The sequence below is a fragment of the Vicia villosa genome, unplaced genomic scaffold (assembly GCF_029867415.1).
Source record: "Vicia villosa cultivar HV-30 ecotype Madison, WI unplaced genomic scaffold, Vvil1.0 ctg.002685F_1_1, whole genome shotgun sequence".
Classification (NCBI taxonomy): domain Eukaryota; kingdom Viridiplantae; phylum Streptophyta; class Magnoliopsida; order Fabales; family Fabaceae; genus Vicia; species Vicia villosa.
The window spans coordinates 106,554-133,065 of record NW_026706004.1 but is presented as its reverse complement, the minus strand read 5'-3'; the positions used below and the strand labels follow the sequence as shown (position 1 = coordinate 133,065).

Genomic DNA, 26,512 nt, shown 5'->3' with positions numbered 1-26,512 from the left:
TCCACACAATAACAATGATACTAGCAATCCAATTGCCTCTGTGGAAGTAAGCAATAGGAGCATCCCTATTCCCTTACAGCCCCATAAGACAATCAGCTCAGACTAAGAATTTATGGTTGAAACTCAAACTCACAAACTTATAGAGCACATAGATGAAACTCAGAGGAATAACCAAGAGTTTTTCAAAAATTCTTGGTCCAACCTTGCTTATTTAACTGATGAAGAGGAAAGTTCAGTTAAGGAGGTTGATCTTGAAGCTGAATTCCTTGAATTCCAAATGAAAATCTCAATGTCACAAAAAAGAAACTGAGGCAAAATCCAAAATCAGAGCAGCTTACCATATCAAGAAGCCTTCTTTGTTAAATGCTTGTAATGGAATGCGTGGGGATTGGCCAAAGCCCCTACAAGATTGGTGCTTAGGAATCTTACCAAATCTCATAAACCAGGGTTTTGCTTTATATATAACCTTGGATGAACATAGTGAATCTGCCTCCTAACTACCTAAGGTCTATAGGTATGAAGATGTTTGCTATAAATAATAAAACTAACATGTTGCCTAACCTTTCGTGTCTTTGTCTCTCACAACTCTATCAAATTAGATAATGCTGCGATTTATGCTTCTACTTACCACTCTAAAAGGAAGGAGCTTTGAGACAATCTCACAATTATTCAATCTCAGTCGGTCCTGTGGTGCTTGCTAGGAGACTTCAACTCCATTTTGGGTGCTCATGAGCATAGAGAAAGGCATTCTCCTAACAAAAGTCATATGCAAGAGTTCCAGTTGTGGTCTGCTCAGAATAATCTCATTGATCTTCTGGTTAGAGGCTCTTTCTTTAAAATAATGGACAAAGGTATTAATGCTTGCATGGTTGTGTTTAAGCATGAAGTTGACAGAAACTATATACAAAAAAAAGTAGTCAAATCAATCCAATCTACCGCATGGTCGTGGCGGAAGTGTTTCAATGCCAGTCTAGTTCATGATTGTACAAGAGCTATGGCTGCTCATTGATTCTTGCATATAACTCCCCCTAACACTGCGAGCACAATCTCATCCTTTTTTCAATGCATGAGTCAATAATCACAACAATATAGAAACACCTAAATCATCAATCAGAACAATAATTTGAATAAAGAATCTTGAATTTTGAAAATTACATGTTTCAATCCAACCAAACACCTCTTAAAAAAACAGACAGACACAATCACACACAAAGCAAAAGGCACTCTTCATTTATGACATACTCATAGTCAAGACTCAAGAAGTAACAAAAAAAATTCAACACAATCCTTTGAGAACATATTTATGAGCTAGCTAGGGCGGGTAAATGGTAAACCATGTCTGAACCAACGTGAGAGCAACTGCGACAAACGCAGCAAGGAAACCGATAATAGCCCAAGGATTGCTGAAATAAGTGTGATAACCAAGGGCTATCCATGTCTTCCATTTATTACAGTAATGCTCATGTATTTTAGCTCTAACATCAGAATATGTTTCCGAGTTAGGTACCAAGTCAGTACTTATGGTGTTGAAAAGCTCAGCAACTTCTTCATCACTTCCAAGTGAATTCAGCAAAATGCCTTCTGATCTTAATTCCTTCACATCTTCAGGATGGTCAATGAGCGAATCCATGAAAACCGCAAATGAACATATCCCGTAGTCGTTCTTAAAATCCGGGCACATCTCATACGCAATCAGGTTCAGGAAAGTAGCAGCGGTGGTATCGTCCACAACAATCTCAGGAAGAGTCAGTTCTGCAGCGAACCAACCCTCCGTGAAATGTACGTCTGTTGGCCTTCGCGTCTCGCTTGATTTAAGTTTTATACCGACTGCTCTTAGATCTTGTATGTTCCTGTATGTCATCATCTTGCTTTTCTCGTCTGAATTTTTTCCACTTGGTTTCTTCTTCTCTTTAGCTTCACTCCTAGCTTCGGTCTAAGTATACATAACAAATGTATTTCATCATCTTACTATATATAATAAAATAACAAGACTAAATATTTACCTTGGAATTTGATTTAGTGAGGATGATTTTGCGTTGAAGATCGAGAAGATGAATCGGTGACTCATTCGGTAAATACAGTACTGTATGACTAGGATGTTCTTCTTTTCCCTTTTTCTCATTTTCTTTACTCTTATTCAATAGAAAGTCTTGCCACTTCCTGGTCTTAGTTTCTGGTGTGGCCCAATGATGACATTTGAGAAAATTCGTCATAGCATTGATCAATTCATTCTCGTTGCCATTTTTCCACAAGAGCTTCAGTACTAGATAAGGAAGCTGATTCTCCAACAAAAGCACATCCATCATCACAAGAACAAGTTGATCAACCTTAATACTCAGATGTTCCGGTTCATCAAGTTGATCAAGATTCACATTCACCAAAATATGCAGCAAAGAACATCCATCCACAAACAGCAGCCATGACAGCTTTTCTTCAAGGCTGTCGAAGCCTTTCAAAGACTCCGCGGTATCGACTAAAGCTAAAACATCATCAGCAAAAAGACCCTTGAGTTCATCAATTCTATCGGCAATCTTTTTGTGTAGAAATTGTGGACTTTGTTGGGTGGTTTTGATGTATCTTTCTGCCCAAGTTAGCTTATAGTTCTCTCCTAACTTGAGATTTTGACTGTCATGATGGATGGGACCTATTGACACCAACTTGGGTGAGTATTTCTTCTCAAATTTTTTTCTGTTTCGGAGATACTCAGCAACCTTTTGGATTTTGGGGTGTGAGTTTTGGTGCATTAGCTTTGGTTCTTGAAGCTCCTCAAATTTCTCATCAAGAGTAGTTTGGGATGCCATCATGTGATATGATGAAATGGTCTTGCAAAGTGAATATATAAATATAATGAACGACTTCGTGCACTAGTGTTTGCATACTTCTGAGTAAAATTTACTATTTCATATCTTTACCTTATGAGCAAGATAAGTAAATATGCTTATAAAAAGATATTACGCCTCCACTTTAATTGAGATTTATTCATATCTTCTTCACTTCTAAAGTTTTAATCTCACAACTAAACTATACTTATGCACTTTACTCTACTCCATTGACAAGAAAAGTAAAATTCTTAGAAAAAGAATATGTGCTTTTACTGTTTGTTTATCGAATTAAAAGACAATATAGCAACTCTTAATATTATTATGAGGAAATTACAATCAAATCACTCCCTGAGGTCTATTAAAATGACACTGACCTCTTCTAGTTTTAAAATATACATTAACCTCCCATGAGGTCGATTAAAATGACAATAACACCCCCCCTCTACTTTTTAATGACTGCCAAAATTCACAAATATACAAGACATTTACCTACGGTTTTTTTGTTTATCATTAAAAAATTTGTTGGTATATGTAAACTCATGGGAGATTAGTGTATATTTTAAAACTAGAGAAGGTGCACTCCGGACGCTAGAGACATAATAGACTTCTATATACAATTAATCAATCATATTAATCCTTAGTTAACTCTTCAACTGAAGGTCCATAAGCCCAACTACATACCAAATAATACAGTACATTGAGAGCACTAACTCCAGCTAAAACCCAATAGTACTTATCAAAATGACCCTCATTAATATCATCACAAATCCACCCTTTTTTCCCGCCTCTTGAAGTAACATTTTCTATAGTACTAAATACAAAAGAAGAAACCAAATTTCCTGCAGCCATTCCCAATCCAGGAAGTGAAACAGCAACACTGGACATAGTCCTTGGAAACTCAGTGTAATAAAACTCATTTTGGCCTATTAAATTGAACGCTTCGGCTATACCAGCCAAGCAAAGTTGCGGTGCAAGCCACATTGCAGACATTTTCAATACTCCATCAGTATCATCATCGATTGCTTTCTTTCTTCTTATAGTCTCGAACGTCGCTGCAGTTACCAGGTAGAGAAAATAAAAGAATATCCCGATTCCCATTCTTTTTTTCGCACTGATCCTCACTGGTTTTCCTTTTATCTTTGACGCTAGAGGAAGAAGAACGCGGTCGTAGATAACTATCCATATGAATATTGCACCTACCAAGATAACACTAAAAGATCCTGCTGGTACTTCGAAGTGTGAGGTGATGTGTCTGTCCAATGATTTAGCTTGCAACAATCCAAATGAGCCTCCAATGTTAAGGGACATCATGATCCCTGTTGACCATAAGGGAATAACTCTTACAATGGATTTTAGTTCTTCTACTTGATCTACTGTGCATAAACTCCATGGATTTATTATTGCTGAGCCATCGCAACCTTTATCTTCTTCATGATCTTTAATAACACAAGCTTTATTGAAAAACCTGAAAGTTACTTACAAAATTAGTTACACGAGTTACAAGTTCATGTTCACTATTGTCACTCTATATAATGGTTTTGAATTACAACCACAATTTCAGTCGCCGCAATATTGCTGATGTCAAGGTTCTGTTACCGCTAAAATGGCCGCGACAAAACGGTATCGGAATTTGGCTATACAGATACCATTATCCACCATTCTATTTTTGAAAAATAAATTATGGTAAATTCACACCGCGACAACTGTAATCACTTTCGCAACACCTGTATCAAACAAAATCGGGAATGTCTTTATGCCACCGCGGCCGTTATTTAAAACATTGGCTGATGCGGTAGCCTCCGCAGTCGCATTGGTCCGCAATTGCGGTCAAAATTAAAATTATGGCCGCTCTTAGAAACTACATCAGACAATTTCTCACATGTTTCTTTGAGTGTTTTTAACTTTGTATTTCAAACACGTCCTAATCAAAATTCACGCCGCAAAAGCCGTAATGCACATCGCAATGACTGTAATTGCAACACTTGCAACCGCAACCACATCCGTGACTCCAACCGTAACTTAAAAAGTACTCCTTATCCATGACTTCAATGTGGAATAGTTATACCGAAAAGTAAAAAAAAATTGCTAGATAATGAAAATTTACATGCAAATTTAGAGAATATTGAAAAGCGAGAAGAGGAATTTACCTTAGTTTATCAGTTGGAACAGCAGAATCCGAGTCCTCGCTCTGATGGTAAAAATGACTAGTGTTTATAGGTGGCAATATAATATTTCTGTTGTTATAGGAAGCAAAAACCACTTGTGAAAAACCAGTAAAGAAGTTGGTCCTTGTATGAATCTTTACATAAAGAGGAGAGGCGAGAAAGAAAAAGAGAGTGGACAAAAGCATGAGTATTGCCGGAACTCCAAAACCGATTTTCCATCCAAGATGATCTTGGATATATACTATTCCAGTGAGACCTATTATCATAGAGATAAGTGTGAAAGCATAATACCAACTAAAGAAAATTTCCAGGAACGTATGGTTATTTGGATCATCTTTTCTGTTCACTTGATCAGCACCAAATGCTAAGGAGCATGAAAGACCTCCATTTCCAATCGACATGAGACCTAAGGCAGAGAGTAGAATTGCCATTTCTCCAAGTGTTGCTGATTTACCATCTTTAGCTGGATGGATCATTGTTGTTAGCCACAACATTGTCATTCCCTATAAAAATAAAAGAGAATAATTTGTTACTGATAGAAATGTGATTAGTGAAGTGGGACCTAGGCCAAGGGTGTGGAGAGTTTACACGAGGAAAAGGACAACAGGAATTAAAGATGATGACGTGGCTGTGAATGAATTAAGTGCATGAGAGTGGCTATATATAGCTACAGCTGGAAGGGAATAATCAGGAAGGAATTCAGTTAGGATTTGGTGGGGTCACTTTTGGTGATTTGGGAGCACTCCGTGCTTGGGAATTGGTAGCCACTACCAGTTTGTTTTTTTCCATTTCTTCTTTCCCTATTTTCCTGTAATTGTGGATCTTATAGTAATACAATTGCAGCCTCTTTATTCTTATCATACTGTTTTATCCATTTCTTTACTATTTTGTGCTTTAAGACCCATCAATTGGTCCGACCTGCCGGATCGAACTCACACCACGAAGACGATTGTAGATGCCAAGGAAGCCTAAGATGGGTGACCGAGTTGATGCTTTGGAGACACAGATGGGGAATGTGACAACAACGCTGCAAGAGCTCTCTCTGCAGATGCAGCAACACGCTCAACAGATGCATCAACAAAGCGTGGTTCTAGCGGAACTAAGCAAACAGATTGGCAAGAAAGGAGACACTCTTGAAGGGGAAACTTCTGTGGGTTACTCTACACAGAGTGAATCTCGTCTCGCTGGAAAGAAGGTGAAGTTGCCTTTGTTTGATGGTGATGATCCTGTGGCTTGGATTACACGAGCCGAAATTTACTTCGATGTTCAGAACACATCTAATGATATGCGTGTGAAGTTGGCTCGCTTGAGTATGGAAGGTTCAACCATTCACTGGTTCAACCTGTTGATGGAGACAGAGGATGAGTTGTCATGGGAGAAGCTGAAGCGAGCGTTAATTGCTCGTTATGGAGGGCGTCGCTTGGAGAATCCATTTGAAGAACTCTCGACGCTGAGACAGAAGGGGAGTGTGGAGGAATTCGTTGAAGCTTTTGAGCTGTTGTCTTCACAAGTTGGAAGACTTCCGGAAGAACAATACCTGGGATATTTTATGAGTGGATTGAAACCCCAAATTCGGAGAAGAGTGCGCACCCTGAATCCTCGCAATAGGATGGAGATGATGAGAATTGCGAAAGATGTTGAAGAAGAATTGAAGGAGGAAGACGACGATGGAGAGCGTCGTGACGTGAAAAAAGGAGGGTACGAGCGTGTGGGCCAAAGGGATTGGGCCGGGTTACTAAGGAGTAAAGGTGGGCCTCAACCCAAAGATGTTACTCGTTCATTTCAGTCGGGTGGGTCAAACCCGAGTCAGAAAACGGGTTCAATTGGATCCAACACAAATTCCACTTCCTCTTTGATTTCTTCAGCGCGTAAAAGTGATGGAGGTTCGCGTTCTGGCACGGCGGAAAGATGGAAGGGAATCCGAAGCATCAACAATGATGAATTCGAAGAGAGGAGAGCAAAGGGTTTATGCTTCAAGTGTGGGGGAAAATACCACCCTACGTTACATAAATGTCCTGAAAGAGCTCTTAGGGTTCTAATCCTAGGAGAAGGTGAAACAATGACAGAAGAAGGAGAGATTGTGAGTATGGAGGATGTGACGGTGGGGAGTGAAGAAGAAGTGGAGGTGGAATGTAAATTGATGGGTCTTAAAGCACAAAATAGTAAAGAAATGGATAAAACAGTATGATAAGAATAAAGAGGCTGCAATTGTATTACTATAAGATCCACAATTACAGGAAAATAGGGAAAGAAGAAATGGAAAAAAACAAACTGGTAGTGGCTACCAATTCCCAAGCACGGAGTGCTCCCAAATCACCAAAAGTGACCCCACCAAATCCTAACTGAATTCCTTCCTGATTATTCCCTTCCAGCTGTAGCTATATATAGCCACTCTCATGCACTTAATTCATTCACAGCCACGTCATCATCTTTAATTCCTGTTGTCCTTTTCCTCGTGTAAACTCTCCACACCCTTGGCCTAGGTCCCACTTCTTGGGAAGCATGGGTGAATCTCACACCATGAAGGTTGAAGGAAAGATACAGAATGTAGATTTATTGGTGTTGATTGATAGTGGTGCGAGCCACAATTTCATCTCTCCCAAAGTAACTGCTGCGTTGGGTCTTGTCATCACACCTACAGCAGCTAAGAGTATCAAGCTTGGTGATGGTCACAAGGTGCTAACAACTGGAGTGTGTAAAGGGATCAGTATGAAGATAGGAGGGATTGAAGTAACGGTGGATGCGTTGGTGTTGGAGCTAGGGGGAATGGATATGGTGTTAGGAGTTGCTTGGCTAAGCACTCTTGGGAAGGTGATTATGGATTGGAAGGCTATGACTATGCAATTTTCTTACGAAAATGAGTTGGTGAAATTGCAAGGTCAAGGCAATAAGGTAGTCAGACAATGCTATTTGAACTCATATCTTGCGGACATTCATAGTAGAACTGAGCTGGGCTGGTGGTGGGTTCATTTACGGTCGATGGAAGCAACCAAATCAGTGGTTCCCAAAGGCTTAAATCCTATACTTGAAGAATTCCAAGAAGTGTTTGGAGACAGCATTCAGCTACCCCCTGAGAGGAGTCAAGTGCATCGGATTAGGCTTTATCCTGATCATGGTGCCATTAATGTCAGACCCTACAGGTATCCTCATCACCAAAAAGAAGAAATTGAGAAGCAAGTGTCAGAACTGTTGAAAGCTGGGGTTATTCGACCGAGTATGAGTTCATTCTCAAGTCCTGTGATATTAGTCAAGAAGAAAGACAAGAGTTGGAGAATGTGTGTAGATTACAGGGCTTTAAATAAAGCTACAATACCAGATAAGTATCCAATTCCTATAGTTGATGAGCTGTTAGATGAACTATATGGAGCTACTATGTTCTCTAAAATTGATCTAAAATCGGGATACCATCAGATTAGAGTGCATGAGGATGATATTTCTAAAACGGCATTTCGTACACATAATGGCCACTATGAATATTTAGTAATGCCGTTCGGACTTATGAATGCCCCAGCTACGTTCCAAGCTACCATGAACGACATCTTTCGGCCATATTTGAGAAAGTTTGTCTTGGTATTTTTTGATGATATTTTGATTTACAGTAGGGATATCAAGGAACACCAAAAGCATTTGAAGATGGTTTTGGCTATTTTAGTTCAGCATTGTTTTGTGGCAAATCAAGCAAAGTGTAGGTTTGGCTGTGCTCAAATTGATTATCTTGGCCATATCATTTCTGGAGAAGGTGTCGCAGTGGATCCGGAAAAGGTGAAGTGTATCCTTGCATGGCCTATCCCAAAGAATGTGAAGGGAGTACGGGGTTTTTTGGGACTCACAGGATATTACAGAAAATTTATCAAAGATTATGGTAAAATAGCAAAACCGCTCACAGAATTAACGAAGAAAGACAATTTTTCTTGGGGCATAGAAGCTGTCCAGGCTTTTGAAGAGATGAAGAGGATCATGACTTCTCCGCCGGTGCTAATTCTTCCAAACTTTGATTTACCTTTTGAAGTCGAGTGTGATGCAGCTGGCAGAGGTATAGGTGCTGTTCTTATGCAGCAGAAGCAACCTATTGCTTTCTTCAGTAAAGCCTTATCTGATGGGAATTTGGCCAAATCTGTCTATGAGAAGGAATTAATGGCCCTGGTACTTTGTATTCAGCATTGGAGGCATTATCTATTGGGCAGAAAATTTATTGTGCACACTGATCATAAAAGTTTGAAGCATTTTTTACAGCAGAGAATCTCATCTCCAGATCAGCAGTGTTGGTTGGCCAAACTGCTAGGTTATCAATTTGAAGTCAAGTACAAGCCGGGTCTGGAAAATAGAGCTGCGGATGCTTTGTCTAGATGTCATGGTGAGATAGAAATGAATTCTATCATTTCGTTTCCGTTGTGGGCTGATAGACAGAAACTTTTGGATGAAATAACTAGGGATCCGTATATTCAAAAGCTGATGAAGGAGGTGCAGGAGTCTCCTGATGTTAGACCTGGATTCCAGGTGAAACAAGGAGTTTTATTGTATCATGGTAGGCTAGTGATTTCCCCCGAATCACCCTCTATTCCTTGGTTATTGGAAGAATTTCATAATACTCCTGCTGGAGGGCACTCAGGTTTTCTAAGAACATATCGAAGACTGGCAGATTCCTTATATTGGGTGGGGATGCAGAAGAGTGTAAGGAATTATGTTAGATCTTGTGAAGTTTGTCAGAGACAAAAGTATAGTGCTACTACTCCGGGTGGTTTGCTACAACCTCTGCCTATTCCTAATGGTGTGTGGGAGGATTTGTCCTTAGACTTTATCACGGGGCTGCCTAAGTCTAAAGGTTATGAGGCTGTGTTAGTGGTTGTGGATAGACTATCTAAGTATAGTCATTTTGTTTTACTTAAGCATCCATATACTGCAAAATCTATTGCTGAACTTTTTGTTAAAGAAGTGGTGAGACTTCATGGAATTCCTAGCTCGATAATCAGTGATAGAGACCCTTTATTTATAAGTCATTTCTGGATGGAACTGTTCAAATTGCAGGGTACTAAGCTGAAAATGAGTTCAGCATATCATCCGGAAACAGATGGTCAAACGGAAGTGGTTAACAGGTGCTTGGAGAGTTATTTGCGGTGCTTTGCTTCTGACCATCCAAAGACTTGGTCAGTGTGGGTTTCTTGGGCTGAGTATTGGTATAACACGACCTACCATGTATCAATTGGGAAGACTCCGTTCGAGGTGGTATATGGGAGACAACCTCCTGCATTGTTGAGGTTTCTGTCTAATGAGACGAAAGTGGCTGCCGTGGCATTGGAATTGAGTGAAAGAGATGAGGCCCTAAACCAACTCAAACTTCATTTGCTCAAAGCGCAGGAACAAATGTCAAGGTATGCAAACATGAAGAGGAGGGATTTGTGTTTTGAAGTTGATGAATGGGTTTTTCTGAAACTCAGACCTCATAGGCAACAGTCTGTGGTGAAAAGGATTCATCAGAAACTCGCTGCAAGATTTTATGGACCATTCCAAGTGGCGGAAAAGATTGGTGAAGTGGCTTACAGGTTGAAACTGCCAGCAACATCTAAGATTCACCCAGTTTTTCATGTTTCATTACTCAAGAAAGCTGTTGGGAACTATCAGGTACAGGGAGAGTTACCAAAAGATTTGGAGGTGACCGAGGAGAATGATGTATATCCTGATAAGGTGCTGGGTTCAAGAGTCACAGTGCAGGGAGGTAATGAAGTTCAGCAGTCCTTGATACAATGGAAAAACAAAGCTTTAGAGGATGTGACATGGGAGGATAACGAATTTTTGCGTGGTCAGTTTCCTGAATTCTGCCTTGAGGACAAGGCATTGTCTAAGGAGGCGGGAGTTGATAGAAATGTGATTAGTGAAGTGGGACCTAGGCCAAGGGTGTGGAGAGTTTACACGAGGAAAAGGACAACAGGAATTAAAGATGATGACGTGGCTGTGAATGAATTAAGTGCATGAGAGTGGCTATATATAGCTACAGCTGGAAGGGAATAATCAGGAAGGAATTCAGTTAGGATTTGGTGGGGTCACTTTTGGTGATTTGGGAGCACTCCGTGCTTGGGAATTGGTAGCCACTACCAGTTTGTTTTTTTCCATTTCTTCTTTCCCTATTTTCCTGTAATTGTGGATCTTATAGTAATACAATTGCAGCCTCTTTATTCTTATCATACTGTTTTATCCATTTCTTTACTATTTTGTGCTTTAAGACCCATCAGTTACCAACTATTAGAGTATTGAACTTTGTAAGACAGACACGACAGCGACACTTGTGATTACGTTCAATTTATTCATTTTTCAAATTATTACTGGTGTGGACGTGTCAGTCTTTGCACCGTGTTCAATGTCTGGTTCATAGGTATTGATTGAGTGTAGTGCAAGTTTTAATAAATATATATACCAGGAAGCTAAAAGTAGAACCTAATCCAACAACTAAGAATCGGCCAAGATAAGAATCTGCTACAAAAGCACCAACTACTGGCATGAAATTGGTGGCTGCAGAGGATAAAATGAGTATTTGGGTAGCTTTTCCAAGAGGAAGTTTGTAAGTTCCCATCAAATACAATATCATGTTGGGCAAAATTCCAAAGCTTGCCATCCTTGCAAGTGCCTCATTTGCTGCAAATACTCATAAAAAAAAAATCATATTATCCTACAACAAATTTTAAGCTCATTCAGAGTAAACAAAAAATCAAAGTAAATTTGTTTATTTATGTGAATGACCAAGTATGAGTATAACAAGTAAAGAGTTCGAGCACTATGATGAGATAAAATAGCATGACAGAATTAATAAAATAAACAACAGTAATCAAAGAAAGAAGCCATATAAATAAACAAAATGAGGAAGCTTTATCAAGAGAACAAAACAAAGACTTATTGGTAAATGGTAACCCTGGCAGTAGCTCTGCATCACCAAAAAGTGTGGACTTGTGGAGGTCTAGCTTTCAGAAAGGTCAATCAGTTCAATGATGCTCAATTGGCAAAACAAGGGTGGAGAATACTGACAAACCGATACTCTCAGCTAAGTTGGCGTCTGAAGGCCAAATATTTTCCCAAGAATAACTTCACAAATTCAAAATTAGGGAACAATCCTAGCTACATCTAGAGGAGTAATTGTAATGTTAAATGGTGGATTCTTTAAACAGGTGGTTGTAAGACTATAGGTAATGGAAAAAATACTAACATTTAGAGACATAATTGAGTTCCATCCAGAGTAGTCAATATCCGCGCTATCCCGCTACATCAGAGCTGAGCAGAGGCCGACCGCTTTAGGAAGAGCCTTAGCAGTGCAGAACACTATAGCGGCCATTATCCTTTTCCCCTTAAAACAGTCATCATTCCTGAAATTTAAAATTTTTAAGTGTAATTTTGATGTTTTCATCCAAATTTAAGTTGGGACTCAACCTTAACCTTCCTTCATTGACGCTTTAACACTTCAGCCGTTCCTAGGAAAATTCCCAAGTTTCTCCCTCGCCTCTCTCTACAATTCGATCTTCCCTATACACTTCATATGTTTATAATTATTATTCATGTAATTTGTCCATACAAAAAAATCAAACAGCGGTCATTATGCTATACGCTATCCCTCTATCATATTTTTGGGATTGGCCGCTCCACGCCACTATCTGGGATTCACTACTCTGGTTCCATCCTTCTTTGCCCTTAATATCATAAGCAAAAAGCCTTCAAACTCATTGTACGAGTTGGTCTCTGGATCTCATTTACAACTCTAATAATAGATAGAGCTTTCCTAAACTATAGAGAACCACTCCGCCTATGTATGTTCACAACATTGTTAACATCCCTTCCCCTAACAAAAATATGGAAGACTATTTCTATTGGTTCTTTGAAAAACTCATGTATTAGTAGCCTCTTTCAGAGCCCTTAAATTAAAGCAGCTATCACTTATAACAAACATCTGGGTTGTCTAGAAATCAAATGTGTTTTGAAAATAAGGGTATACCTGAGTTGATTGTTGTAATTAAAGAAATCCCCATCCTGCAAAACTACCATTCTGAGGGGAAAAAACAACTCTATCAAGACTGATCGTCTCATCCTAATCTGAACCACATTCCACCGGTCATAATCTTAATGCTCGATAGACATGATAACAAAACTCATACCTACAGTACCCGCCCGAACCCACCTCAGGCACTTCATTGCTGGTAAAACTTGGAAACGACATTTGGCTGCTGAATCGACTCTTGTTGAGAGCACTAGTGCTCTTTAGGGATTCAATTTGCAGCTTGTGTTAAATTTAATGGTGTGTTTGAGCTTGATAGTTAGTAAGTTGGTGGTCCAAAGTTGGCAGGAGAAGAGTTTTGGAAATGGATCATAATTAATTGTTCCAATTTAGAGTTTAAGTTTCCAAATATTGTTTTCTTACATCCTAGCCAATAAAATAGTTTATATATTCATCACCCTCCTTTTTCACTTTTTACATTTCATATTATCTTCTCTCTTTCATCTAATAATTCAACACTTATTCAACTTTTACTCACTACAATAATTTTTATTTAATAAAATTCAACACCTTATTCTACCAATTTTATTTTCTTTTATGTTTTTGTGATTATATATTAATAATAATTGTCGATTGAAATTAAATTAAATTTAAATAATTAATATTTAAATAATTTATTTTAATTTTTTTCTAATTTAATAATTTATTTTATTTTTTATTTTTCTAATTTTATATTCTTAATTAATTTTTTTATTTGCAAGTAATAAAGACGAGATATAGGGATAATCATTATTAAAACAAATAAAACTTAAAACACAATACACAAAACACAAAACACACCTAAAACAGATAACTTAATTAGTACAATAAACTCAACTCACAAACAAGAATTTATTGGAGGCTAAATAAAAAAATTAGAAAGAAAAAATAGATTTTTTTTCTTTGTCCAAATCAAATGAAACAAAGATTTATTTATAGGGTGTGGGGAATTCTCTCATTGCCGAACTCTTGGGTGCTATGGCAGCAATTGAGTTCGCTTATGAGAAGAATTGGCACAATATTTGGTTGGAAACTAATTCGACAGCAGTGGTTAAAGCCTTCAAGCATCCTTTTAAGGTTCCGTGGCAAATTAGAAATAGATGGTTTAACTGTATAAAGTTAGTTTCTAATTGGAATTTCATAGTCTCTCACATTTATAAGATTAATTCTTTCTGATACTACTTATTTTAACTCTATTCCTTTGTTTCTAAGGACAAATTTTGTTAAGAATATGCTTGATTTGCCATTCTTTAGATTTGGTTGATGTTGAGAGGATATTGGTATAGTCCCCCTCTTTTTGTACTATTTTTCTCTACTCTAAATAATTATGGTGAAATAAAAATATAAACAATCACAACAACCAATAAGATTTTGCAAAGTATTATAAGTGACCTCCACTCATTTCTCATTCAACATGTGGAATATTTTCAACACAAATTAACCTATATCACTTTTAACACTTAATTCAACCATCCATTACAAACATTCAACTATTGAAAAATATTTTATTGAAAAATATTTTACATACCCCAATTGCAAGTGATCTAACGGTGGCTTAAGGCTTGTCAACATAAAAAAAAAAATCTACACTTTCTCTTAAAGTTATTTAGTTAAAAAGGTAATCATAATTTTTTTTCACTACACTTATGAATAATATCATAAATCATTTTTATAAATTTACTATCAACCCATTAAAAATAAATGGCAAGATCTCCGTGAATTACACTTTCATGTTAAAAAAATAATAATTTAAGTAATATGTTGCATTATGTATCTTCTGAGTCATTATGAACACAATATTTATTTTATTTTAACCAATCACTACTTTAATTTGAGAGACGGTCTTTATTCTTAAATATTAAATTTTTTTCTTTCTCAATCTCACAACTCTTTTTTTTTATCTCACGAGTTTTTCCTTTTTGCATATTTATTTAATACAGTTGAATTTATATAATTATTTTTTATTTTAACTCGTTTCAAATTTATATCTCTACATAAATATATTTTATATTGTATAAAATAAATTTCCTATTTCACAGGTTATTATCAACACAATACATATTTTATTTTACTTAACAATTATCTTAATTTAAAAAATAAAATCATTGTTTTTAAAAATTAAATGTTCTTTTTTCTTTCAACTTATAGATCTCCCTTTTTCAAAAAAAAATTAATATCAAAATACAATTTAATCAAAATACAATTTATTTAATATTTTAATACAATTGAATTTATATACTCATTCATTTCAAAATTAATAAATAATTTTAAATTTAGATACGTATCTAAATACAATTTATTTAATATCAAATAAATTTACTCGTGCGACGGCACAAATATCTCGCTAGTTCTTTCAAAATAAATAATCTCAACTTACGTTATTATTTAACTATAGATAAGTTAATGGAAACAAATATTACATTTTTTTTTTTACTAAATAGCTCACATTTACTAAATAGCTCACATTTTTTAAAAAAAATCCAAAATTATTTTAAGAGGTGAGCTTGTGTTATTGGCGTCTATATATTAATTTTTAAAGGTGGCACGAATGATTGATAGTTTGTGTAAAAGTCAAAATCAGAAATATTATTAATAAATTTATGTTATGTTTATACAAAAAAATCGGTTGGTCATTCTGATCAACGATTCCACTGATTTGTGTAAGAGGAATGCTAGCCTTACACCGCAATTTGGTGTTTTGGTTATGACAGATATGGCAAATGCACAAGACGGCAAAGTAATGTCTTTCACATTTCCTTCGCTCTCATTTAAGTGATTTTTAAATTACTTAATTTTTTGAATTATTTCAATCCACTTTATTCATAAAGCACAATACAGTTATTTAACTATTGCATTTATAAATCAGTCAAAATAAAATATTTATATTAATTGTTTACTGAAAAACATAAATAAAAATATTGCACAGGCACAGGCAGCACAGGATTTTCAAAACGTGAACTCGGCAATTTACTAATCGTAAATTTTCTAACAAAAATTAGATAAATACTCTGAAATGTGTTTGATTAAAATTAAAACAATAAACCGACAAAAGCTTCACCAAAACGAATAGAACAGATCTAAATTAATGAAAGAAACGTTGATCAGATAATTGTAGTCTGAAATTTTAGAATCATCGTGATAAATTCAGATCGATATATCATCAACTCGGTGACTCTTTCAATTCAGATCAAAAACGCAAAAAAATCAATCAGATTATTCAAATCCGCAATCAAAAATCAACTACATGACCAAAAAGCAAATATAGTGGAAGGCTCAGAGGATCCATTGAAAATTTTCTAATCACAAAGGAATTTTTATTCCTTCATAAAATAGGTAGTTGTAAACATCATTGCCTTCACAATAAAATACACAACAATAAAATGAAGAAAAAAATCAACAGAATTATTGCAGGTAATGAAGCAAAATTTCACGAGAAATAGAAACGAAGAAAAATCGAATGAGGCCAAAAGGAATTCAGCTGTATAAATAGGGGTGATTGAATTAGGTCTAGGATTTGAGCCGCAGCCGCAATGACGGAACTACCCTCCAGTTTTGAATGAGTGACCCTCTTACATCTTATGGGCCAAAATTTCTGTAGAGGGACTTTGTTGGCCCATTTACTGAATTGAAGGACCTAGTCTGATCTTATAAACTAGCTAGAGAATTTTTTTTTAAAGACACCTTAAGCTTTTCTAGCGCACTCGCGAAAAAAAATGTATTTTTTGAAGTATCCTTAACTAGGTCTTTGATGTGAAAAACTCTATAGAAGAGCAGGGAATTAATCGTAAATACATTTATGGAAGAGATCCGTAATTATATTTCTGAAAGCACCCCAACTACATACTATAGGTTAACGTAAAAAATCTTAGATGTCACGCAGAAATAAATTTAAAATACACTTACGGAAGGGGCTCGTAAGTGCATAAAACTTCAGTCTGTTAAAACTTTAAAAACTGACAATATGAAGTTTTCATAATATAATTTATCAAGCATATGTAACCAAAAAAATTGAGACTTATATCAACAAATTCTCTACCCATCAAAGAATATTAAATATAGTACCAACTTACCACTTAATTTAATCATGTTTAATTATCTATAAATAGTTTAGCAAAAAATATAGTAAAAACTACTTGAAAATTGTTTGTTGAATTTAATACAAAATTATAATTAATGATAGTATTGCTTTTTTCAATAGGAATTTTTTATTTATTAGTTTTTTAACATGTGTCCTTGTGGCACAAGTTAGCATTATCTATAAATTTAATATTATAAATACTTATATCTATTTTTTTTTATAACGGTTAATTAAGAATTCTCCACTATTCGCCACAAAATAATATAATATCTAACAATTCATTACTTAATATTATTTTATTTTATCTTATTTTAACAACTTATTAAATAGTTTAAATATAAATTATAAAATAAATAACTTTGGTATTATTTACATTAGTCTTATTTATAAATAAAAAATTATTTTTAAAATTTATTGAATAAACCATATTATAATTTATATATTTTTCAAGTATTTTAGCTATTCAATATTATTTTTTTTAAAAAAAAAATCTTATAAATAGGATTCAGAAAGAAATAATTTTAAATATAAATAAATAAAGGAATAACATACCAATGATGAAAGGCATGGTGATAAGACCCCCTTTCTGCCTTTGTGGTTGTGAAATGAGTTGAGATTCCATTTCATCACCAGCATCACCAAAACTTTCAACTTCCTTGTCCATTTTTTGATTGCTACCATTATTATCAGGATCTTCATTATCCAATGGAAGATAGAAGGACATAGACATGATGAAGTATTAACAATGTTGTTGCAGATTAGATTCAACCTATAATGTCACTGCTTCTGAATTGCAATCGTTTCGTTTGGACAAACTAACTTTGTGAGTTCATAAGGTGTGAGTCACTGCTTTATTTCTTGAATGGAGTAGTTCGAAAACCAAACGGTTAATTATTAAAAATGAAAAAGAATCAATCATTGTACAGATGATATTTCCTTCACGACATTTCTTGGTCGACATATTGGAAAAAATATCTTGGTCGACATATAGAAATCTATGTTTTTCGTCCTAAGTGAAAAGGATCTTTGTGAACAATATTTTTCTATTTTAAACTAATTTTTTATTTATAATATCAATTATAAAACATATCCTAATATGCTCTTAAAATGTAAAAGTAGTGCAAACAATATGCACTGAAAAGGCAAAATCCAAGGGATCATTATTTTTGAAATCATCACATCACCAAGAAATTCAAATAAAATGTCACATCATGATATATAAATCATCACCACCACAACAATTACATGATAACTATTGATTCACGTTACCTCGCATTCTCCACCCCTATTTGGCACTCTCCACCCCTATTAATTCATGTTACCTCCATGTTAACTTATTTTTGTTTGATAGGTATTACAAAGTTATTATTAGTAAAAACTAAAATACAAAACATTGGTGGCATTTAGCTTTGGTCATATAATGAGGTGTCCACTATCTATTTGGCATTCTCCACCCCTATTCATTCATGTTACCTCCATGATAACTTATCTTTGTTTGATAGGTATTACAAAGTTATTATTAGTAAAAACTAAAATACAAAACATTGGTGGCATTTAGAGTTAGCTTTGGTCATATAATGAGGTGTCGACATTGAGAAAATGAGATTTTTATTTCTAAGGGTGTGTTAGTCTGAAAATTCTAGTTAAGGGATTTGATAGAAAGATGATAACTATGTTTGAAATATAATTAAATGTGAAGAAATTTAGTCTTCAATATATTAGTCACGTCGATCAAGAAGGTTTGAATAACGTGTTAGGTTTAGTTTAGAAGAGTATCAGGAACAAATTCACACAAAATTAGAATCATTCTCTCTTCAAAACATGTTCAGAATCTCAAAAAGGGTTACTCAAAGCAAACATTCGACAAAGGGTCAATTTCGCCATGTTCATCAGATGTTGTGGACTTAGCATAATTTTTAAAGTCTGAGAGTGTTGGTTGAGATTTTCGACATCCTCATATATCAGCTTACTAAGAAAGAGATTGAAGAGACACTTAGTGGAATTTAAATAGTTCTAGAGGTGTTTTCGACACACATGTTAAAGACATTTTGACATGACTATTTGAAGAAGGAAAACATTGAAGTCCATGTCTTCACAATAATTCTTGGGACTTCGTAGTTTTAGAACAACAAAAGGAATAGTTCGACAATGATGATTAAGACTTTCAGCGGAGACAAATAACTATTTTTCGTTCTTATCAGCATTGGAAGACACAAGTGGAAGAAGAAGTTAATGTGAAATACATGCTGAAATGACATGTTGATTTCTTAGGAGTAGAACGTTACAAGCAGTTAGTTTTACATTTCGTATAAATAGGAGTTCTGTTAGAATTCGGGGTGTTGAATTTACTACAAAAACTCATTATACTCAAAGTACCCAAGCAAAGCGAGAAACGAGTCAATTGAGTGCAATGTATGTATTCGAACACCAAATTCATTCAATGCAAAGTCTTTTACTTTAAATTTACCTTTCATACTTTTCATTTTTCATTTACTTTTAGTTATCACGATTTCAACCATAGTCAAAGTCCTTCACATTTCCAGCAAGTTTTCTTTTATTTCTCTTATCTTAGTACCAAAATTTGGCCCACGTCGGAATCCTTTACTTTTCACACAACTTGTACAAAATTTAGAAAATTTATGTACTATGTTCTAGGATTTACTAGTCGATTCTGCAAGTAAACTTTTAAAAAGAGACTAGAAGTTATTTACTGTCATACCCCAAAATTTGCCCATCATATTTTTACTGTTAAGCTCATTCAAGTATCAAAGGCTTAAGGTTTGACTAAGTGCACACTCTCCTAATCAAAGGCTTCTAAACTAGGGTTTTGAATTCCTTGAAGGAAAATTGATGAATCAAGACCTCCAATGGACTTCATATAACTTATTAGGTTGCAAACTATCCCTATGACAAAACTCAAGCTTCAATTCCTAAGATCCCTCAGTGAATTGCTCAGATAGTCAACAGTCGACTAGTTTGACCTAAAAGTCAACTATGGTCAAATCACAGTCAAAACTCCTGATTTTTGGTCAACATCAACATTTTGAAGTACCATTCATCATTTAATCAAAGGTTGACCATGATTCATCAAGGAAAGTTCAAAAATCAACAAAACTCAGTTTCTAAATTAGGGTTTTGGACCTAAAAGTCAACTAAACTTTGACCAGTCATAACTTTCACATGGAACATCAGAAATTTCTCAACCAAAGCTCATTTTGAATGAAATTTCATTCTATACAACTTTGCCTCTCTAAAGCCAAGGCCAAACATGTACCATTTGAGAGATATGAGCCAAAACATTACAGATCATTCTAGAAGCTCGCAAAAAGCTATTTTTTGTCAGAGGCCATACCATCAAGATAAAATCTTCAAATAGAAGAAAGGTTCCAAAGTGGCTTATAGAGGATATCTTGAGATTTCCAAAAAGTCCTAGAACACCTCCATACAATAAAAATTGAGAGAGTTATGCATTGTTGAAGTGGGGTAATTTTGTGAAAATACATGAAAGCCAAAGTGGTGAATTTTAAGTTTTTGACTAAACGGGCCTAAATCTTTGGTTCCAAACTTGATCCATAGACCATCCACGACCCATAGGCCCTTATATTTATTTTTATTATTCATATTTATTTTTATTCTTGAATTAATCATATAAATTCAATTTAAATTGAATAAAATAATGAAAATAATCAAAGATTTGAATGGGATTATATTTCTATCAAATATTGAGAAATATATTGGGATCAAATCAAGGAAAATTCATGTAGCATTATTAGAGAAATAATTGAGCAAAAATAGGAAGATTTTATCCAAATTGCAAATCAAATCTCAATATTTCTCATGGCATGATATCTTTCCATTCTTTCTGACCTAATCTCTCCCATATAAATAGGCAAACATATTCAAATTGGAAGGGAGGAAAAAAAGCATAAGGAGGCTAGGGTTTCCAAGTGGCAAAAAGTTTAAGAAACTAGGGCATGTGAAAGAATTCTCTCCGGCAAATATAGATCGATTTCAGACGTCCTATTATCCTCCTGAAGGTCCCAGGAACGCAACCATACTCTCTTTAAAGCCTGAAGCATTCCCAAACATGCCCTTCAAACGCCATTGGTTTGTTCACTTTCTGAAATTTCAAACTTTAAATACAGGCGCTTTAAATGATTTCCATTTATATATTTAAGTTCCTGATGTTGTTTAGGGCCAGTTAGAACCATCGTTCACTAGGTTTGATGCAGCAACACAACATTGTCATTGTTAGGGCAAGGAAGCTCTTGTGGTTCGTATTCACGTTTGTAGGAGGTTTCAGGTTAAAAGGACACCATATTCGAACTCAGGGGGTAATTTTAAGTCGATCTGGGTTGTTCGTTATCTTTTTTTGTCCGTGTTTGCTGGTTTGGCATTTGTGATCGGCCGGAGAAGGTAACCGGCGCATCTCTGGTCCGGTGGCTTGACTTCCTTGACTTCTTTGACTGATGCGTGGCCTCTTCACGCATTGTGATTCGTCCATGCAATAGACAGTGAGCTTGGTTGACTTGTTCTCTTTGATTTTTCAAACTGCAGCATGTTTTTATACTTGTTGATACAGGCAGCTGTTGGCTGAAGATTTCGTTTAGAAAGAATATCCTTTGAAGAGTTATAATTCGAAGGAAGATGGTTACTGATGACCATTTCTGAGATTAAAAATGGCTACTGATGGCCAAGTTTCGAGAATGTTGGTTTGAGTTGGAGTAAAAATGGTTAAACTTGGAGCTAATTCGAAGAGGATTATCTTTAAAAGACTTAAACGTTTTTGCGAAATACATAAAGTACTGAAGCTTAACGTGTTTTCGTAGCATTCTCAATTTTGATCACGTTGCCACGCGTCGAAAGAGGATTCAGGCGGGAGGATTTGAATTTCAAAGTAGTTTGTGTAACTGCACAAAGACAGATGGCATCCCAGGGATTCCTGTGGGCAACGTGGCATCAGATTAGTGTAGGACCGTTAGGGTCGAATTTAGTATAAATAAGGGTTTTAACGTTAGGATTCCGTGTGTTCATTTTGTACAAATCACTCAAGTATCAAGTGTTTAGAGAACGAGTTCGCTGAGAAATGTACTTATGACACCAACATCAATTTAAATACATTTGTATTTTCCTTTATTCAAGTATCTTTTCATTATTACTGCTTTCATTTACTTTCCGTTATTTATATTCCTGCATTTCTTTCATTGCGTCTGAACTTTCATTTCGAAGCACTTTACATTCCTGCATTTTACATTACTGCATGTTATATTTCTGCACTTTACTTTTTCTGCAATTTACATGCTTTCATTTATGTTTCTTCAAAAGTTATATTAACTTTTTTAACCAGTATTGTTTCAAGTGAACATTCGTAAGATCGAATCACAAAACGAGTTTTCTCGAAGTCAGAACAGGCAAACACGAATCGAATCATTTCAAAAGACATTTGTTTGACTATGTCCTAGGATCAATCTAGTCGATCCTACGAGTAACCAAAGTATATTTTATAGTTTGGAGGACTAGCGGTTGTTTACCGGAAATCACCGTAAACAAATTGGCACGCCCAGTGGGACAGTGTCAAACAGATTGTTATTAATTGATTGTTTTGTTTTGTCTAGAAAATATCAAGACCTTGTATGAACCTTAGGAACGGTAAATTAACTAACAGTGCACAACCGATTCCTATATGAAGGTACAACAAGAAAATGGTCAATGCGGCCAGTGGCGGGGGATATCAAGATCCCCCACAAGGGTCAGGAACAGTAGCGACAATTCTACGCACGTTTCGACTTCTACTCAAGAGGCGCAGGCTATACCGGTTTCGACAGGATCTGAACCCATAGGTAGTTCCCAGGCGATACCCGAAAATACTATAGGGACAACAGGGATTGTACCAGTTTCGAGTTCGACCACCGCGCCTCCATTCATCAGCGCAAGCGAGATACCACCTTTCTCGACAAACGCTGCAAGTCAGTTATTTTCCCCAGGACCATCATCCACTTTCGAAGGTTGGAGACCCAACAATCCATATGGAATGCCATATTCATATATGACAAGATTACAAGGATCATGGCCTACATACACTACAAATAACCCGACGGCATTTTCGCCAAATGTCAGTTCGATAGGTCGAAGCGCACAGAATACTGGCTTCTCTGCCCAAATACCCCCTTTTACCACATATAGTCAAGCAGCATTTCGACAAGAAATGGATGCAAGTAACCATGATATGTTAGGAACTCTTGCTAAAGAATTGGGGTCCATCTTGAATCCGTTAGCAACAAACATTGCTAGGACTAACCAGGATAATGTGGAAACTTTCCAAAAAATATCATCTCAAATAAATCGAATGGCGGACTTTTTAGGAGTTCCACAAAACAGACGAAGGAACAACCAATCAACTTATCAGGAAGGGGGACCCATTCTAGAACCAGTTCGAGCCACAACACTGACACCTAGGCCAACACCAGTCGAACAAAACCAGGTGGTAGACTTAGAAGCTCGAAGTCAAACAACTAACGTTGGCCAACAAGCAGTTGCCCAGCAACAGCCTAATCTAGTTGTAGTAAGAAGAAACGAACATCCTGGCGAAGTGGTCCATAGGGTTAGGAGAGACAATTTGGCAACAGAGACAATCTCACTGCCATGATAGAAAGAATAATGGCTAACAATGGCCTTAATACCGGGCTTCGACGTCCAAATTATACATCCCCCATAGCAGAATATATCATGCAAACAGAATTGCCAAGGGGTACCAAAGTACCAAAATTCACTAAATTTTCAGGGACACCAATGAGTCTACCGTGGAGCACATAGCCAGATATCTGACGGAAGCAGGGGATCTAGCATGGAACGAAGATTTAAGGATTAAATACTTCCCTAGTTCGCTAACAAAAAATGCTTTTGTTTGGTTCACCACGTTGCCCCCAAGTTCCATAGATGCATGGGCACACTTGGAGAGATTATTCCATGAAGAGTTTTACATGGGTCAAACCAAGATAAGTCTGAAAGAATTGGCTAGCATCAAGAGGAAGTTCACGGAGTCTATAGATGATTACTTAAACAGGTTCCGTTTGTTGAAATCAAGATGCTTCACGACTGTCCCAGAGCATGAATTAGTTGAAATGGCTGCAGGTGGCCTAGATTATTCAATTCGAAAGAAACTGGATACTCAATACCTAAGGGATATGGTCCAATTGGCAGACAGGGTTCGACAAGTCGAACGAATAAAAGCAGAAAAGGCCAGAGCAAGTAAAAATTATAAGAAGGAGAGAGTAGCATACGTCAAAGCCGAAGACGTTGATGGCAAACCTTTCGAAGATTCATATAGCATGGAAGAGGTCGAAATAGACCTTGCTGAATTAAAAGAGGCACCACCTTATTCTTGCAAATTTCTCACCCCTTCTAATGGAAAAAATCCAGTAGAGAATGATAAAAGCGATAGATTTCCTAAGAAAACTTATACATTTGACGTCACTAAATGTGACGAAATATTTGATTTATTAGTAAAAGATGGCCAGATGATAGTACCTCCCAATTCAAAAATTCCTCCGTTAGAACAATGGAAGAAGCGAGGTTTTTGCAAATATAACGGTTTTTTAGGCCATAAAACTTCACAATGTTTTCTTTTCAGGGATCTAATTCAGAATGCTATCAAGGATGGACGTCTGAAATTCGCTGACAAAACCAAGAACCATATGATGGTTGACGCAGATCCTTTGAGTGTGGCTGACACTAACTTGTGTGAACCACTTGACGTCAACATGGTGGAAGTATCTGAAATTGATGCTGCGGAGTCAGAGATAATTTCAAGCGAAAAGCAGGCTACTGAAAGCCTAAATGACAATTCGATCTTCAATACTGATGTTGAAGAATCCTTTGATGCTGAGATGACTAAAGATCTGAAAGGAAAAACAAGTGAGGCCACTGAACACCTCACAGTGAAGCTTCAGCAGATACGAATTTCCGAGGCTCCTCCGGCAGTTGTTAACATGGTCAATGTTAGACGGCCTTTATCTAAAATAGAAGAACTAGAAAAATGGATGATAAGGGAGAAAGGAAACATTGAAGTCCCACCAAGAGGGAACAGTCTGAAGGATTATCTCTGGGATTGTCATGTGAAAAATGGTGGAAAAATGCTGATGTGCCCAAGATGTTTAGTTATGCTAAATCGAAGGGTTCAAGCCAATTTCGAGAGGGCCCTGCGAGAAAGAGTGGAGCAGCCTTGGAGAGGAGGAAACTTATTGCTGAAGGTGTACCCAAGGACTGAAGAAAGCTTGGTGGGTTTCTTGGTCAGATGTCACAACGATAACTCTGAGATTGCATTGTGCCCTAGGTGTGGAGCAGTTTATGATGAATTACTAGCGAGATTATTCGAAAGGGTGTATTTCTACATGGGTCGGGAAACTCAGGGACTTCGTCCCAACTTGTATGGGTTCGATAACAGGACCCCATCAAAGAGGCCTGACAGCCCACACCCTAGAGCTCGAAGGGTCACATTCAAAGTTCCTGCAGATATACCCAGAGATAGATGGATGCAAGCTGGTGCCAGAACCAACAAATGGCGAAGTTGGGACCAAGGAGGAAGAACTGCAATGGCATATAGGAAGCAATTCCAGACTTCCAATCGAGAGATGTACAGGTTGGAGAACTACAAAGGCAAAAATCCTATGTCTAGATCCCAATGGAGAAGGCACCAGAGGATGAAGAAGGCCCAAAGGGAATACAAACCAAGGGAGATTGGGGAATCAAGTAGCAACCAAATTCCAATGCAGGGGGCAAGGACAAATAAGCCTCCAGTAGAGCGTAAGTTGTTCGATTCTGAAAATGAGAAGGAAGAGGAAAAGATGCATTCAAATCCTTGGAAGGAAGATGATAGGATGACAAATGATTTCGACTCAGACGGGGTATCGTCTATAAACCTAAATTGCAATGTTGTGTCAGTACTCCCTCATGAGTTTAACCAAGAGACAGAAGCTGAAGATTGTGAGGAAGCTGATGAGGAAGAGATGGCAAGACACAGACCTATGTGTTACTATGTGTTGAACAATGGGGCAGTCGAAGAGCAGAACGCTTTCTTCGAAAGGTCTGATGAAGGTATGAGGAATAATTTGAAACCACTCTACATAAAAGCCAAGATTGAGAATGTTGGCATTAACAAAGTCTTAGTATATGGGGGGCAGCAGTGAACCTAATGCCCCAATACATGTTGAAGAGAATTGGTATGTTCGATACTGATATAAGACCATATAACATGGTTCTGTCCAACTATGAAGGCAAGATAGGGAAAACTTTAGGAGTAATTCAAGTGAATTTAACTTTGGGTTCCGTCACCAGGCCAACGATGTTCATGGTGATACCAGCAAAGGCTAATTACAATCTTTTGCTTGGAAGAGAGTGGATCCATGGAGTGGCGGTTGTGCCTTCGACGATGCATCAA

The 26,512-nt window shown here is 36.5% G+C and overlaps 2 protein-coding genes and 1 non-coding gene across 4 annotated transcripts; all 3 read right to left on the bottom strand.

Annotated features, from left to right (window-relative positions):
• Positions 1-680: 680 nt before the first annotated feature.
• LOC131639545 (UPF0481 protein At3g47200-like) lies at positions 681-3,424 on the bottom strand. The gene is made up of 2 exons (XM_058910035.1): positions 2,004-3,424; positions 681-1,933 (listed from the first exon to the last, which is right to left on the bottom strand). The coding sequence occupies exons 1-2, from the start codon at positions 2,802-2,804 to the stop codon at positions 1,313-1,315; spliced, it is 1,422 nt and encodes a 473-aa protein (XP_058766018.1). The 5' UTR covers positions 2,805-3,424; the 3' UTR covers positions 681-1,312.
• A 23-nt stretch (positions 3,425-3,447) lies between these two features.
• On the bottom strand, positions 3,448-18,025 carry LOC131639544 (protein NRT1/ PTR FAMILY 1.2-like). 2 transcript variants are annotated; one of them, XM_058910033.1, is made up of 4 exons: positions 17,629-18,025; positions 11,397-11,614; positions 4,970-5,490; positions 3,448-4,287 (listed from the first exon to the last, which is right to left on the bottom strand). In XM_058910033.1, the coding sequence occupies exons 1-4, from the start codon at positions 17,804-17,806 to the stop codon at positions 3,453-3,455; spliced, it is 1,752 nt and encodes a 583-aa protein (XP_058766016.1). In that variant the 5' UTR covers positions 17,807-18,025; the 3' UTR covers positions 3,448-3,452. The 2 variants fall into 2 exon arrangements, with proteins under 2 accessions (XP_058766016.1, XP_058766017.1); XM_058910034.1 differs by lacking the exon at positions 17,629-18,025 and adding an exon at positions 12,960-13,677.
• Positions 16,264-16,357, bottom strand: LOC131639552 (small nucleolar RNA R41). The gene has a single exon (XR_009294986.1). It is a non-coding gene; the product is annotated as a small nucleolar RNA R41 (small nucleolar RNA).
• Positions 18,026-26,512: the final 8,487 nt, after the last annotated feature.

Coding starts and splice junctions, on each gene's coding strand:
- LOC131639545 (XM_058910035.1), bottom strand. CDS start 2,804: ATGATGGCATCCCAAACTACTCTTGATGAGAAATTTGAGGAGCTTCAA. Junction 1,934..2,003: donor TCACTAAATCAAATTCCAAG/GTAAATATTTAG, acceptor ATGTATACTTAG/ACCGAAGCTAGGAGTGAAGC.
- LOC131639544 (XM_058910033.1), bottom strand. CDS start 17,806: ATGTCTATGTCCTTCTATCTTCCATTGGATAATGAAGATCCTGATAAT. Junction 11,615..17,628: donor CACCATGCCTTTCATCATTG/GTATGTTATTCC, acceptor GAGTATTTGCAG/CAAATGAGGCACTTGCAAGG. Junction 5,491..11,396: donor GTTCTACTTTTAGCTTCCTG/GTATATATATTT, acceptor TTATTTTTATAG/GGAATGACAATGTTGTGGCT.